The 16,875-nt window shown below is 47.9% G+C and overlaps 1 protein-coding gene across 2 annotated transcripts in view; it reads right to left on the reverse strand.

Moving 5' to 3' along the window:
• PAX5 (paired box 5) overlaps positions 1–16,875 on the reverse strand; it is a 190,203-nt gene that overhangs the window by 109,956 nt on the left and 63,372 nt on the right. For both annotated transcript variants that reach the window (XM_088019276.1, XM_028108737.2), the window contains exon 6: positions 15,516–15,691. In XM_088019276.1, coding sequence (XP_087875402.1) covers positions 15,516–15,691 — 176 coding nt within the window. The remainder of the gene's footprint in view (positions 1–15,515; positions 15,692–16,875) is intronic.

Raw genomic sequence — 16,875 nt, forward strand, 5'->3', positions numbered from 1 at the left:
CGAGTCCCGCATCGGGCTCCCTGCTCAGCGAGGAGCCTGCTTCTCCCTCTAACCTTCCCCCCTTTCATGTACTCTCTCTCTCTCATTCTCACTCTCTCAAAATAAACAAATCTTTTTAAAAAATAAATAAATAAATTGCATTTAAAGCTATGCATTTCCCTCTAAGTACCACGTTAGCTTCACTGCACAAGTTTTAAAATGCAACACTTATTTTTGGGGGGGTTGGGTTTTTTTTGGTTGTTCAGTGCTAATATTTCATCATTTCCATTAGGATTCCTTTTTTGACCCATGGAGTTTTTTAGAAAGTTGATTTTCTTTCTTAACTTTCAAACATACAGAAGATCGGAGGCCATAATTTGTTTGAACTATTAATTTCCAATGTTAGCACAGTCTGATCAAAGAACATGGTCTATGATGCAAATTTTTGGTATTGCTGACATGTGCTTTCACAACTAGCACATAGTCAATCTCTGTAAGTGCTCCTTCCACATGTGTTTAAAAAGTATGTGTAGTCGCTAATTGTTGGCCTTTTATATGTCTATTTGATCAAACATATTATGTTGTACAGAGCTTATAAATATGCCTGCCCATTTTTTGTCAGCTTGACCTATCCATTAGTAAGAGGGGTATATTAAAGTCCCCAAAATATATTATGGGATTTTTTAAAATCAGTTCTTTGACAGTTTTTGCTTTAAAAATTTTGAGACTCTTGCTAAGGACATACAGTTTCAGGATTGCTGTATCTTCCTGTGAATAGTTCTTGATCCTCTTTATCTTTGCAGATCCTTTGGGCCTAAAAGTTTATTTCATCTGAGAGTGATAATACATTTGATTTGGTTAGTATTTGCCTGGTCTATATTTTCCTATCTACTTATTTGCAACCTTTGAGTACCCTTTTGTTTTAGGTTAATTCCTATAAACAGCGTATTTCTGGGTTTTGGTTATTTTTCATATCTTCTGTATTATCTGACAAATTCAATCTATTTATATTTATTGAGACTACTCAAATGTTTGTATTCATTTTTACTATCTACTGTCTAATTTTGTATTTTTAATTTACCAGGCTTTTTTCTTCTTTCTTCTTCTCTCCTGTCTTCTGTTGGATCCACTGGGTATTCTATATATCTCTCTTTGCCTCGGTCGATTTGGAAGTTATACATTCCATTACCATGATCTCAGTGATTACCCTCATGTGCTCATCTCCACCCTTGACGTAACCAAATCTAAAGTTTATCAGTGTATCTATCCTCCTCCTGGGTAATACAAGGATCTTAGAATTTTCAACCCATTCTCAATATCACATATTATTATTGTACTTTCTTCTATTGGTTTTTAAACCCACCAAAATTAGTCATTATCTCTACCATCAGCAGTTATTTAGATTATCCTTTGTTTACCGATATGTTTGGTTACCATTGCTCCCTAAATGCCACCCCTTCCTTCTGTGTTTCATATTCTTCTTGTAGGCAACATATAGTTTGGTCTTTTGTGTTTTTTCAATCCACTCTGAAAATCTCTGTCTTTTAATGGGTATATTTAGACCATTCACATATAAAGCAAGCATTGTTCTAGCTGGATTAATATCTACTATGTTCGTTATTGTTTCCCATTCATTGAACAACGTGTTCTTTGTTTCATTCCCCTCCCTTTTTCTTCTTTCTCTGGGTTTAATTAAATATGTTATAGGATTCCACTTTATCTGCTTCACACCACTGAAAAGTACACTTAAATATGTTTAAGAGGGTAATTTTTACATGTTTTTTTTACCACAATTAAGAAAAAATGTTAAAGTTAAAAAAAAATTTTAGCGGTTGTCCTACGAGTTTTCAATACACTCTTATAACTAATCTCAGTTCACCTTCAATTAACACTATACCTCTTCAATTGTAGTACAGGTACCTTCTAACAGAGTAGAGTTTTCCCAATTCCCCCTTCCTGCCCCTGCTGACATTGCTGTCATTCATTTCACTTATCTGTATGTCATAATCATCTCATACATTGTTACTATTATTACTTCAAACAGTTACCTTTTAAATCAATTAAGAGTAAGAAAAATCAAAGACTTTATTTTCATTTATTCCTTCTCTGACTCCCCTCCTTACTTTTTGTTTGATCTGAGTTTCTGACCTATATTATTTTCCTTCTTCCTGAAGAACTTTTTGTTCTTGCACGATAGGTCTTCTAGTCATAAATTCACTCTGTTTTTGTTTGAGAAAGTATTTCTCCTCCATTTTTCGTTGTTGTTGTTGTTAAGTAGGCTCTATGCCCAACATGGAGCCCAATGCGGGGCTTGAACTCAGTGACCCTGAGGTCAAGACCTGAGTTGAAATCAAGAGGAGGACGCTTCACCAACTGAGCCACCCAGGCGCTCCTTTCTCCTTCACCTTTGGAGGATAATTTCCCAAGACATAGAATTCTAGCTCGGTGGGTTTTTTCTTTCAATGCTTTAAATATTTCACTCCACTCTCTTCCTCTTTGCATGGTTTCTGACATGAAATCCACTGTAATTTTTATCCCTGTTCTTCTAGAAGTAGGGCAGTTTTTCCTTCTGGCTTTCTTCAAGATTTTCTCTTTGTTGTTAGTCTTCTGATGTTTGACTATGACTGTGTGTAGGTGTAGATATCGAAACCTCTTGATAGTCTCTGAGTTTCCTGAATCTGTGGTTTGGTCATGGATTTTGGAAAGTTCTCAACCATTACCACTTCAAATACTTCTTCTTCAACCTCTCCTTCTCCTTCTGGTATTCCAATTATGCATATGTTACTCCTCTTAAAATTATTTCACAATTCTTGGGTGTTCTGTTTTGGTGGTTTTGTCTTTGGTTTTGTGTTTTTGTTTTTTTTTCTCTTTGCATTTCAGTTTGGGAAGTTTCTGCTGACACATCTTCAAGCTCACTGATCCTTTACTTGGCTGTCCTATCCACTGAGGAACCCATCGAAGGCATTCTTTATTTCTGTTATTGTGCTTTTTGTTTCTAGCATTTCCCTTTGATTCTTTCTTAGAGTTTCCATATCTCTGCTTACACTACCCATCTATCTTTTTGTGCGGCCTACTTTTTCCATTTGAGCCCTTAACATACCATCCTTGTTTTAAATTCCTTATATAATGAACCTAAAATCTGTGTCATATCTGAGTCTGTTTCTGATGCTTACTTTGTCTCTTCAGACTGTTTTTTCTTCCCTAACTTTTTGCTGAAAGCTGGACATAATGCATTGGGTAACAGAAACTTAGGTAAACAGGCCTTTAGTAGAGGTTTTATGTTAATCTGGAAGATACCTGGTGTAACTCTGTATGCTCCTATTTCTGCAGATTTCAGTAGCTGTTTGCCCTCAACCTCAATTCTTTGGTGGGTCAAGAAAAGTTGTTGATTTCAATTTGCTCAGCTTTACTTGTTGTTGTAAACATGGGAGTAATGACTTCCAAGCTCTTCATATGCCAGAGCTAAAATTGGATGTTTCTCATATCCTTCTTCCTGAAGTACATCCTTCAGCAATTCAGCAAGTCTGTGAGTGGTAAACCTTCTGTGTACTTGTCTGAAGATGTATTTGCCTTCACTGTTAAATGAACATTTATCTGAATACAGATCAATTGTTATTATCTCTTAACACTTACAGATATCTTCTACTATCTTCTGACTCCAAGTGATGCTGGAAAAAAAGTGTTTTGTCAATCTAAAATTTAAACTTTCTCTCTGGTTGCTTTTATAACTTTTTCTTTGGCTCTGATGTTCTTCAATTTCACTACTGCTTTGCCTAGATGTATGTTTATTTTATTTAACTTGCTTGGAATTTAGTATGCTTCTTCAATCTAATGACACGTCTTGTTCTATATATTCTTTGGCCATTATTTCTTCAAATATTGTTTCACCTCTATTTTTTCCTATTTATTTTTCCAGAGCAACTCTTAGATACATGTTGGACCTTCTCATAAACTCTACTTTATCTGTAACCCTCTTTCTTTCTTTTTTTTAAGACCTATTTATTTGAGAAAGGGAGAGAGAGCATGGCGGGGAGGGGCAGAGGGAGATGAGGAGAGAAAATCTCAAGCAGACTCTGCACTGAGCATGGAGTCTGACACAGGGCTCGATCTCACAACCCTGAGATCATGACCTGAGCCAAAATCAAGAGTCAGATGCTTAACCAACTGAGTCACCCAGGCGCTCCATGTAACCCTCTCTTACTTCCCAACTCCTTAGACTTCTAAACTGCATTCCTAGCAATTTCCTCAGCTCTGTCCCCCAAATCACTAATTTTCTACTCAGCTATGTCTTATCAGATATTTAATCCATGAATTCAAATCTTAATTTTGATGACTAATAAAATTTTTATTTCCAGAAAATGTCTTTAGTTCTTTTTCTAATCTACATATTCCTTTTTCATGGTATTTTATCCTTTTGCAGTGTTTCCAGTCCTTTCTTCATCTCTGTAGACATTTTATAGTTTCCTTCAGATTGTCTGTTCTAATTTTAGGTTCTTTCAGTACTAATTCCTCTGGTTATGTCTCCATTTCCTCATTTCCTTGTGTGGTTTGCAACTTTTTAAATTGTGAGCTCATCTTCAGTGGTTATTGTTTGCTCTGTAGGCATATGTTGTGTAGACTAGATTGTGGAAGGATCCGGGGGAGGGTTTTTCATATGCTTCTGTTAGGCATCGCAAGGATTTCACTGATAGGAGCCCAGTTCTTATATTAATTTCTCTTCTTGAGTTTCTTGGGAATAATATAAAGTGAGATACCACACTTGTATATGGCACAAACTTGGAATTTTAACCTCCCATGGGAAACTTCTGCTCTGCTCTGAGTCCCATACAGAATCAAAATTTCTGTTGCTTTCATCAGCCTGGAGGCAAAATGTGCCCATTGCTCATTACGTGGAAAGTGCCACCCTTCCAGGTTTCAAGTTTTTTGCAGAAGTTTCAGTTCCAACTCCCATATCACACAGGTCTAAGGGCATATCTTCAGTCTCAGCACCAGCATCAATGCCCCCAGCCCCTCTCCTTCACTAGCAACTATGTCTAGGACTGGTTAAGTACCCTGGGCCCCTGGGACATTAGCTCACACACTTAAAGTTCTGGCTCTGAGCTCCTTCCTAATTTCCAGCTCCCAAGGATTTCCCTATATTTAATTCAACCTCAGATATATATCAAAAACATTTTATTGTTATATTTGATCCAGTATTTCTGTTGTTGGAGAATAAAGGGGTGCCTATAATAGCTGAGACCTTGTTATCAGAACCAGAAATCTATGTATGGGTTTGTTTGTTTGGTTGGTTGGTTTTTGTTGTTGTTGTTGTTGTTGTTGTTGTTGTTGTTGTAATTTACAGAACAATAAAGTTTGGCTTTCTTAAGAGCTTTTAAATAGCCAAATTCCTTAAGCCAAACTTGCAGTGCACTCTCAACACAAACAAGCTATAGGAATGGAGTAGTCTTCTGTTTTTTGTCTTTTTTTTTTTTAATTGCAAATATTGCTTGGCCCTGGGTAGGGGGAAATATCTCATCCCCAAATTCAATTTTTACATAGTACCTTTGGCTGCATCTCTTGCTGTTATTTTATGCCACACGGCACCGCACAGGTGGTCAATGTCACTGACATGAAGTATCTGAAAAGATTTCCTGGGTGAACGAACGAACGAATGAATGAATGAAAGAACATCCAGGCAAGGTGCAGCTCTTTGACAATTTGCTTGTAATCTTTAAACTCCACATACACAGAACTCACTTGTCATCTAAAAGAGTGGAAGAGACAGGAAGAAAAACTAAACAAGTCAAAATAAGAGATGGAGTTCCAATTTGTTTTATTTCTCAACACAGAATGTTAGAGCTGGAATGGATCTCAAGGATGACCCAGTCTAATCCCCCACCTCAAGTGCAGAAACCATGACCCAGAGAGAACTGACTAGCCCAAGAGGCATCACGCAAGCCCAGGGGCCTGTCCCATGCTTTTACACTATGGCAACTTGCTCTCTATTTATCAGAGAGAGAGAAAGCACAAGCAGGGGACGCTCCCTCAAACATACCTTGATCTTGCAAAGCAGGCACGATGGTTTTTCTTGGGAAGCCACCCTTCTGCTTGACCCACAGGAAGAGAAAGAATAATCAGACTATTCCATTATTTAAAAAATATTTTAAAAACTGTTCAGGAAGAAATGGGCATCCCAGGCAAGACTCTAAGGAGTAGCATAAGTGAAAAAGGCTGAGGCCCCAGCGTCCCTGTAGTTTCACCAATGGGTCACTTTAAGATGATGACAGCTGAAGGATAAGGGAAATACGGCTGGTCTAGAGGCACCCAACTCCTCTGGAGATCTAGGGAGCAAGAATTCCAGCATAGTCCTTGCAATTACCTCATTCCGAAGGCAAGATGACGTCCAAGTTAAATCTCGCTTGCATCTCAGTGTTCAGGAAGGGGTTTCTACTCCCTCTCCACATGCTGGGAAGAACTGGGAAGAGAATTCCTCTCCTTCTCCTTGCTCCTACCACCCTCTCTACTCTTATGGCTCCTTCCATGGAAAGAGTCACTCATCAGACAGGTCAAAGCCCAGGACATTCACCGGGTCACCTCCATTGTGCCTTAGGGTCAGAAGTCTTCCTCTGGGGGCGCCTGGGTGGCCCAGTCGGTTAAGCGTCTGACTCTTGGTTTTGGCTCAGGTCATGATCTCAGGGTCGTGAGATCAAGCCCCATGTCGGGCTCTGCACTCAGCTCTGAGTATGCTTCAGATTCTCTCTCCTTCTCCCTTCTCCCTCTGTCCCTCCCAGTCATGCTCTCCCTCTCTCTCTAATAAATCTTATAAAAAAAAGTCCTCCTCTGGCATCAGACTTCTAGGTACAACTAGGTCAGAGAGTGCCTGCTTCCCATGAGAATGTCCAGCTGTGCCCTCTCAGTTCCATCCTGTCCATCTGCAACCGTGTGGGTAAGCCATCTGCTTCCTTAATCTCTAAAACATATGCCTCTTCCTTTCTTCAACATCCCCAAGTTCCTGCACACCAAGCCCACATCAGAGAAGTCAAATGCAAAACTACTAACTTCTCCTCATCAAGAGCTGAGTTAATGATGAGGTACATTCTTTTTTTTTTTAAGATTTTATTTATTTACTTGACAGAGAGAGCAAGAGAGCACAAGTAAGGGGAACAGTAGAAGCAGAGGGAGAAGCAGACCGCCCCCGCTAAGTGGGGAGTCCAATGCAGGGCTCGATCCCAGGACCCTGGGATCATGACCTAGGATCATGACCTGAGCTGAAGGCAGATGCTTAACCATCTGAGCCATCCAGGTGCCCCACTTTTTTTTTTTTTAAGATTTTATTTATTTATCAGAGAGAGAGAGAGCACAAGCAGGGGGAGCAGCAGGCAGAGGGAGAAGCAGGTTCCCCACTGAGCAAGGAGCCCGTTGTGGGGCTCCATCCCAAGACCCTGGGATCATGACCTGGGCTGAAGGCAGACGCTTAACCGACTGAGCCACTCAGGCATCCCGTTGAGGTACATTCTTAGAGACCAAACCCTCTGGATAGGACATTTTCCCTGAGGTACCCTGGGGTGGCAGGAAGCCACAAAGCCCCAAGATAGGAGCACATCTTCCAAGCATCAAACTGGAAAATCTAGGAATGATGCCCCAGAATGTCTGGGATTTTTCTTAGTTTAACTTGGGCTACCAGCAAGGCTGCCTTCTCAAGCCCTGTGGTCAGAGCAGGCCTGCCCCCGCAGAAATGTACTGTCGAGCATGTGGTCATCACACTCCCCCGGAAGACGGAGCCCCGTGAAGCCTGTCATGGCTCTTCTGTGCATGTTGCTGAGGACCGAGCCCAGGGTCTCCACAGGGCCCCCCCAGTGGAACCCCAAGTGACAATTTCCTTTCCACTCTGTTAGAAAAGGCATGGCCTCCTTTGGGGAATCGTCCTATTTTCCCCCTGGTGGACGATGGGAAGCACACAACTGACGGCTTCCCACTTTGCCTGGACCATCAGAAAGCTCAGAATCAAATCTGAGCTCAACTCTAGTGACCTGAGGGCCTGGCTGCAGAGCTGGGGGGCTTGGGGGTAGGTGGGGGATGCAGGGAAGCAGAAAGGAGGGGAGAGAAGCAGTGCATCACAGGCCACATTTCCTGGTCTGGGTTCCAGACTGGAGAGCAGGCCAACCCCACACAGGGCTGACAACTGTCCCCAGGGGTAAGTGACCTCCAGGGGTACAGTGACATGATCTGTACCTTGTCAACAGCCTCCTGGTCTCCCGACCCTCCAAGTCTCCCCATAGCAGCAGAATAATCTTCTAATCTGTATTGGATTGGATCCTGATAGTCCCTGGTTTGCAATCTTGCAGAGGCTTCTCCTTGTTCTCGAGACAAAATCCAAGGCCCTGGCCCTAGTCTCCATCTGGCCTCCACCATCCCACCACACAGGCCGCTTTCTGCCACCCATGCTTACCAGCCCCACGGGGCATCTTGTGGTTCCTGGACCACAGTCTTTCCAGCCTCAAGCCTTTGTATAGGCTGTTCCCTCTGCATGGAACATTATTCCCGCCACACTTGCCCTTCTTGAGCTCAAAGGTGCCTCCTCACAGAGACATTCCCTGACCCCCCATCTAGATGAGGTCCCACTCTTTACCCTTTGGTCTTTCTCTTCAGAGCACCCATCACACTCTGTGATGCTTGGTAATGACACACCATTTGTGCTGGTATAATCATTCTGTCCACATCTGTCTCCTTTGCTGTGGGGTAAATTCTGGGGAGCACGTTTGTCTCTGTTGCTGCTGTGTCCCCGCACTTAGCATAGTACCTGGCCCAGGGGCGGTGCTCAATGAACACCTACTGAGTGAAACCACTCAATCAACCAGAAGTGTCTGCCCACGCAGAGGAAAGGGCACGGACTCCTCCGGAGGACTGTCTACACCCACAAACAGCAGGGAGCGGAGAATGCGGCTGAGCTACATCATCAGGGCACATTACTTAGTCTCTCTCTGCCTCAGTTTCCTTATCTGCCACATGAAGATCGTACTGCAGGCATCCTCTACTTCACAGAGCCATTGTGAGCTAGAGTCCTGTGTAACCCTATGTTGGGGTTTTCAATTAGTAATTCCTTTATCCTAAGTTACACATCACCCCGCCAGCCCCCCTGCAACCTGTGGCACCTGTTGGTAGGATGTGGGTCTGTTTAATCCTCCTCTCCACGCTCCTTCCCTGAGGAGACCCTGAGCTCCTGGGCAGAGGAGGTCCAGTACCATGTGTGAGCAGCAAGGCTGGCGAAGGCCGCCACCACCCAGACTTCTGGCCCTGGCTTCTTCACCAGGAGCCCCCACCTTGCTCGGTGCATGAGGGGAGCTGGGGTCATCTCCAACCTCCCGAGACCTTGCAGCCTCCAGCCCCTTGTGCTCAGGGCCACAGCTCCAGTGACCCTGGCTGGCCCACCCTGGTGAGAGTTCCTGGGGTGGAGGGGGGAGCAATTTCCCTTAAGTGTCCCTTCCACCCTGCAGCATTAAAGGCCTCCTTTTGTTGCCTCCCCTATTCCCTCCCTTCCTCCCATCAAACCCCTTTTGCTCTTCTTACCTTAGAATTATTCTTTCAGGTTGGAAGAGCCTTACCATTTAGCTAATCAAGTCCTCAGTGGATTCATAAACTTCTAATACAGCACATGTGAATAAGGATAGATTCTACTTACATGCCTCTGGTGACAGGAAGCTCACTACTTAACACGGACACCCACTCAGCTGGTTATAAAGCTTGGACTACTAGGAAGTTCTCTTAGCTTGCCTCCTTCCCTGTTCACATCCCCAAGTCTTCCCTTCTTCAGACCAAACGGCCCTAATTTCTCCAGTTATCCCTCCTAGGAAAGAACTACCAACTATCTCTTCTAATCACTCTCTACTTCATCTGCAAAGGAGGAGCCTGGCCCTGAGCACAGCCTCGTGAGGGGAGGACCGGGGCGAGCGGAGCAGAAGCAGGTCACAGTAGAACAGCAGAGTCACGGCCCTCAGACTTCTGCTCATCCCTCCACTGGTTCCTGTGGCAGCCCCACCACTTTCTAACTCATGCTTGCCTCCCAGGATGAGTACACTGAGCCCGCAGGTGTGTTCCCGGGAAACCGGCCACCTGTACGGATCAGTGGGGCAGCCTGACTGGACTACACCTGGGATAGCCCCAGCAGCCACCAGCCTGGACCCTGGAGCCAGGGATCTGGCTTCCGTTCTTGGCCCTGCACTCACTGCATACCCGTGCGGAGTCACTGCTGACCTCCCTCAGCCTCAGCCATCCCGCCTGCGCAATGCGGATAGTAGTGCTGCTGTGACTTTGTAATGAGATGGGGCCAGAAGGTGCCCTCAGAACAGAGCCAGGCATGTGGGGAGCAGTGAATACACCGTCGCAACAACCACCACTGTGGTAATGATTAGAACCTGATGCTTTCATGAACTCCCACACGAAGCAAGTCCGTGTGGACTGAAGTGTGTCAGGGCAGGCAGGACTCCTGGTGGGCCTGGCCAGGGAAGATTTAGAAACAGACTGAAGGGAAACAGTGAGCAGGAGCTTGGAGTGAGAACAACAACGTTAAGAAAGTCACAGTAACTGCAGTACCTGCCACCCTGCATGCTCACAGCCAGCCCCACTGTTCACGTGCTCAGGCTTGCGCACCCACCAGCCCGCCATCTGTGGCCCCCTCGCACAGAGGAGGAGCCCTGCACACGAGGGGCAGTAAGAGGTCAGGTCTGGCCACAGCCAGAGTATCCTGGGGGCCAGCAGAGGGACATGGGGCAGTGGTGAAGGGTCGTGAAGGGGATGAAGGGCTGGGCCGGGGTCTCAAGTGGGGGAAACCGTGAGGGGCTCTTAAGTGAGGATGGGCTTCAGGAAGAGAGATCCAACAGGAGCAATAGGGACCAGGGCAGAAAGCAGGAGGCCCCAGGAAGGCAGCTTCCAAGTGAGCAGAGTGGTTCCAGGCCACAGACACCGGGCTCTTGGGGGCACACTGCCCCCAAAGCAAAGTCAGACTTCCTCACCTCCACATTTCTCTGGGGTCTGCTCACCCCCTACTGCTCCAGCCCCACTGTCCCTGACTGCCTTTCACTCCTCCTACATCCCAACCGCCCAGACCGGCTCCCAGTTCCCTGCCATACCTTTGCCCACATTGTTCCTTCCACCCAGAACGCCCCCTCCAGCCAGTTCCACCATCTCCACAGATCTGGATTCTGCCCATCCCTCAAGATACAGCACGAATGGCACCTCCTCCAGGAAGCCTTTCCCCTTTCTCAGCCTACCTCACACTTGTCTCCTCACTCCCTCCTCTTCCTGCGCCACCTCCTTCTAGTGGGCCCAGACCCACTACAGAGGAAAATGAGCTCCTTGAAGCCAGGAACCATGCCCCACACCTCATCTTTTTCCCCACCATCCCAGACTTTTTCTGACTCACCATCCCCGATGACCAAGCTCAATTATGCTCAAAACCACACACCAGTCCCTTTCTCGGAGTAGGACACCCACGGGCACAGGCCACGCTCGGCCCCGGCCCCGGCCCACTAGCCTGGAGAGATGCCACCACGCAGAGGGCAAAGCAGCACAAGCAAGGGGGAGGCATTTCTGGTGGCTTTCTCTTTTAGACAAGGGACAAGCCTTCTCCCGGTTTAACCCCCCATGACCTTTGAACTTCCCGGGAGGTCAGCAGCACGTCCCCTTCCCCAGCTGTCTTTCTGTCTCTGGCCCGATGGGAGGGAGGGCCCTGGGCCGGTTCCATTTTGCGCCCGTATTGATCTGTTGGCAGCAATGGGCTGGATAATTAGCCAGGAATTAGGGTTTCTATTACAGCCAGGAGGCTGCTCCAGCTGATTTATCACCTGAATAATTTACTGTGATTGAAAGGAAATTAAAACGAACTCCATTTGACAACTGTGAGCTTTTATGGGCTTTAGTGAAGGCTCAAAAGCCAGATTAATAGCCTGGTGTTGGTTAATAGTCTGCCGAGAGTAAATACGGCAGGCTGTCCTCCCTCAGCCTTCCTGCGGAGGCCGGAGGAGGGAGCGGCTCCCGCAAGGGGCAGTGCTCGGGCGACAGTGACAGCGTCACCGCGAGTTTTACTCAGAGTCCACTGTTCGGAACATGCACGCCACCAGCACCGTTTAATCTTTTCTTTTTTACCGTTCTCCTTCAGGGTGATGCTTACTCCCTCCACATGGAGGGAAAACAGAATTGCTTTTTCAATAACCACGTTGAGAAGGAAGTGTTTCTTTGCTCCGGAAGTGTGTATGCAGGACACCCAGGGCCAAGGGTTTACTAAGTGTCCATATAAAAGCGAGAGGCCCGGCCTATCCACCCAGTGCGTAGATCTTGGTGGGAAGAGCGGCAAGGTAGGGGTGGGCGTGACTGGCAGGACCCCCACCTGGCCCCTAAGAGGAATGTTCTTCCCGCCAGTGGGTGGGCTGGGTAACTGAGGGGGATTTGACCACCCAAGCCCATGGCAAAACTCTGAGGATTCTGGAATAACAGACAGACTCTGGCTGCAAAAGGCCAGTTCTGAGAACCAGCCAGTTAGGAAACACTCCTGGAATCTTTCGGGGATAAGGAGGTCCGTGCAACCATCCAGCACAAGATGAGAACAGAAGACCTTAAAATCAAATTCCATCTCTGTGGCCTCCACAAAGTCCTGGAAGCTCCCTGGGCTGAACACGGCGGGGGGGCGGGGGGGGGGAGGATAATCTGGGGGAAAAAATGTTCCAGTCTGTAAAATGGGGCTCTACCACTCTTACCCACACTGTTTCCTGGGCATTTCAATTGCAAGTCGAAGGAGGAGAGCATGGATGTGAAAGCCCTTTGGACACTGTACCGTAGCACGCATGCGTGAGGAAGACCACTGCTGTCGAGCAGCTGCTGTGCAAAATCCCAGTTCCTGCCGCCACAGGTGTGGAAACTGAGGTCCAGAGAAAAAACATCCCGCCCAACAGGCCAGAGCAGGGACTCAGTTTGACTCAAGTCAAACTCCCTCAACCCCAAGGCCAGGAAAGACTCTTTCTTCCCCACAAGCTGCTCCGTGAAACTGACAGCAAGACCCCACCAAGGCTACTAGACCATGGAGACCCAGGTCTGCTCACATATGGAAGAGATGCCCCCCTTGGCTGCCAGAGCTCCAGGCCCCCTTCTGGGTGCCACCACCAGGCCATGTTGCTCCGGGGCTCACCAGGCCAGACAGAGAGTGGGCTCATACCCTTGACACGCACCCCTTCCCGGGCTGTGGCCCCTTGCTTTGGCTGTCATTTGTCCAGTGACTGGGAACCGGGAGCGAGGGTATGTCATTCATAGTCCAGTGCCTGTGTGTGTGCCTGGCAGCCCCGCGGCCTCACCTTCCATCTCTCCTCATTACGGCACATTACGGGGAGGTGAAGCAGATTAACCAGAAAGCACTGAGTCAGTCATTACCCCGCCACACACTCGCCCGCAGGCCCCGCCTCAGAGCCGACACAGACACAGGCCCGCGGTTGCGTCCGCGCCGTTCTGAAGGACACTGCACAACAAGACTGCTAGGAACGGGGCCCTTGCAGGTTTCCTCCCCGCCGGGCCCCATCTCTACATGAGCCTATCAGACCTGTCCCCCAATGTTGCCTCCTCTGTACCACCTCCCCGCACCCACCCCATGCTCCCGACTGAGGCAACCTCCCCACTCACCAGGGAACACAGAACCTTCTCTGTCGCCTTGCAGGTTCTGAATCCACGTCATATTGCCCCTGGGAGACTGTGGGCAGACAGAGCTGATGCATGACTCATCCCTCCACCCCGTGGGTGCCTGGTACTGTGCCAGCCTCATAGCCAGCATGCAAGAAATACGTTGGATAAATGAGCATATGAATGTCTGAGCGAGTGAGTAAATACATGGATGGCTTCTGGACTTCTACCAATTATGAAGCCCTACAGTCTCTGCCCAAATTTCCTGGTCATTCCAAGTTAAATGAAATATGATACAGATCTGAGTTTCCATGAGAATCACGTGAAACACGGAGGGAAACCCGGTGTCTAACACTGAACATCTGCATTAAGTTAACAGGAGCTTAACATAAGCACCGGAGGCTTCATGCGGTAGAGGCCAGACTGAGTGTAGAGGCCTGAGCCCTCGCTCTTCACCACTCACTTGCTGGGTGACCTCGGACAAACCCTGTCCCCTCTCGGGGCCTCTACAAGATGAGGGGGCTGACAGCTTGCCTCTGCAGTCTCTGCTAGCTCTAAAATCACGTGACCTTGTCAGTGGTTAAAAGATAAATTTTCTCCCCGATTCTGGAGGGAAAGGTAGGCCACATCCAAGGGTCTCCTTTTCTTTCTCCTCCTGCGTCAGATGGAATGTGGCTTCGGCCATCACTCAGAAAGTCTGTTTGTGATGGAAACAGACTTTTTTTCCTGAAAGCTCAAGATCTAGAGTGTGTGGGATCAGCTCCATCCAGCACATAGGACCACCTTGCTCCCGGACGAGATTTCACTTGTAGGAGAAAGACCAAAGTCTCAACCACAGTCTACAAGACCTGGCCCATCTCCCCAACATCACTGTCCCCTCTCCCCCCGCCCCTGTGCCCTGAAGCCGAGCCACGCTGGCTCTCTTGGCTCTGCTTCCATTCCTCACTCCTGCCGTGCCCCTTCTTACCTCAAGGCCTCGCACTTGCTATTCTGTCAGGCACACTCCTCCCCACCTCCACATCCCTTCTCCTGGGTCTGCCCTACACCTCAGGGCTCAGGCCACTGTGGCCTCCAGGCTGGCTCAGCCTCTGCTTTATTCTTTCAACGAACCTCAGACATCCCCACCCCAGCACCTAGGACATCTGCAATCCATGACCTTTCGGGTTATTCTTACTGATTGTGGTTCTTCCACATACCTGTAGGCTCCCTGAGGGCAGGTCCAAGCCTGTCTTGTTCACTGAAGTACCTAGTGCCTGGCTCCATGCTTTGCACATAGGTGATACTCCTCAAAGTTTGTTAAGTGAATACATGACTTGCTGTGTGGCCTCAGGCAAGTCTCTCTGCCTCTCTGGGCCTGAGTTTCCCCATCTGAAAACAAAGTGGCTAGATGGTCTGAGAAAGCCCTCACAGGAACTGCTCAGACAGCCAGACTGTCATAAGATGGTGGCCCTTGAGGCTTTGCTCAGTCCTCACTACTCAACATCCCCTCTGGCATCCTTCCCCTCCACGGGAGCTTGTGCAGACAGCCTACATGGCTTTGAATGGTTCTGTGGGAAAACTTCAGAAGTGCCATCTAATGAGCATGTACAGGAAGCTCAGCGAGGACACCATTCAGTGATGGCAGAGCAGCCCGACCAGTCATGCCACTGCCCTCACCCCCACCCCACCAGGCTGGCCGGGGAGATAGAGGCACCGAGGCAAGAAGCCACCAGAACCCCAGACAAGTCCTCCTGACCCTGTGGGAGGCTGCAACTATCCAAGTTTGGCCGAGAACAACGAGAAGCCTGCCTCGGAGTAAAACCTGGCATCCTCGCCCACACCCCACCAACCGCCTGGGGAGGGCAAGCCAAGCCTGCGTCCAGCCGGAGGTCCAGCAGGCAGTGAGTCGTGGGGCATACCTGCTCGGGCTTGATGGGCTCTGTGGTGGTGAAGATGTCCGAGTAGTGCTGCCTCTCAAACACGCGGTCCAACACCTCCAGCTGCTGCTGCGTGAACAGGTCTCCCCGCATCTGCTTCCGGAGGAAATCTCTGCCCGGCAGTGAGTGACCGTTGGGCACTGGAGATTCCTGAATACCTTGGATGAGCAGGAGACACGAAGGGGGAGTGCAGGTTACACGAGTTGCTGAAAAACGGCATGTCCGACAGTGAGACTGGGAAGAAGGCCTGAGAAACCCCCACACCCACCTCCTCCCCTGACAGGAGAGGAAACAGACAGGGACTCAGCCAAGAGGCTCCTCAGCCAAGGGCACCCTGCCAGTCACTGTGGAGCCAGCCTCCCAGAGCCACGTGCCAGGCACCACACCAAGCCCTTTTTATATGCGTCATCTCATCCGAAACTCACAATGACCCCACGGTAGATAATATGTCCCCCGTTTTGCAGATGAGAAAATTGAGGCCTGAGAGGTCAAGTAATTTGCCTGAGGATTGGAGCTCAGGTTGACTGGGAGTCTTTTTTTAAAGATTTATTTATTTATTTGAGAGAGAGAGAGCAAGAGAGTGTGTGGCAGGGGGAGAGGGGCAGCAAAGGGAGAAGGAGAAGCAGACTCCCCGCTCAGCACGGAGCCCGACTCAGGGCTTGATCCCACGCCCCTGAGATCATGACCTGAGCTGAAATCAAGAGTTGGACGCTGAACTGGCCGAGCTGCCCAGGCACCCCCCTGAGTGGGAGTCTTAATCACCAGGGGCCACTGCCTCTTCTAGACTGAAGCTCCCCACCCCTTGAAGGTACAGTTCCGTCCCAGAGCTGATGACCTCACCCAGGACATTTGCCACCACACCACATGACCAGTCAGTAAAGCACTGTGCCGGGACAGCTATAGAGAAATAGCCTTCACACGATTCTGGTGGGAGCCCATTGGTCACACACCCATGATAGACAATTTGACAAAGGCTATCAAGATCACAAACGCACATTTCCTTTGATAAAGCAGTTGCACCTCTGAAAATGTATTTTACCGCTGGACTCACGCATATGGGAAGTGATCTATGTACAAGGTTCTAGTAGCAAAAGACTGGAAACAACACAAGAATTGATTTGTAGGGGCTGGCTAAATAAGTTATGGTGTGCTCGCACGGTGGAATACTGGGTGACTACATAAAGGAACGAGGACTCCCGCTGTGAGCCAATATGGAAAGATCTTCGGGATACACCGTCATATGAAAAATAAGCCAGCTACAGCGCAGCATGTATAACGTATAACCTCCTGTGTAAGAAAAAGGAAGAAAATAAGACTTTGTGTGCCTTTTGTAATATATTGC

Source organism: Eumetopias jubatus, unplaced genomic scaffold (assembly GCF_037043125.1).
Source record: "Eumetopias jubatus isolate StellerSeaLion01/CBP00866 unplaced genomic scaffold, mEumJub1_p1.0 scaffold_15, whole genome shotgun sequence".
Lineage (NCBI taxonomy): Eukaryota > Metazoa > Chordata > Mammalia > Carnivora > Otariidae > Eumetopias > Eumetopias jubatus.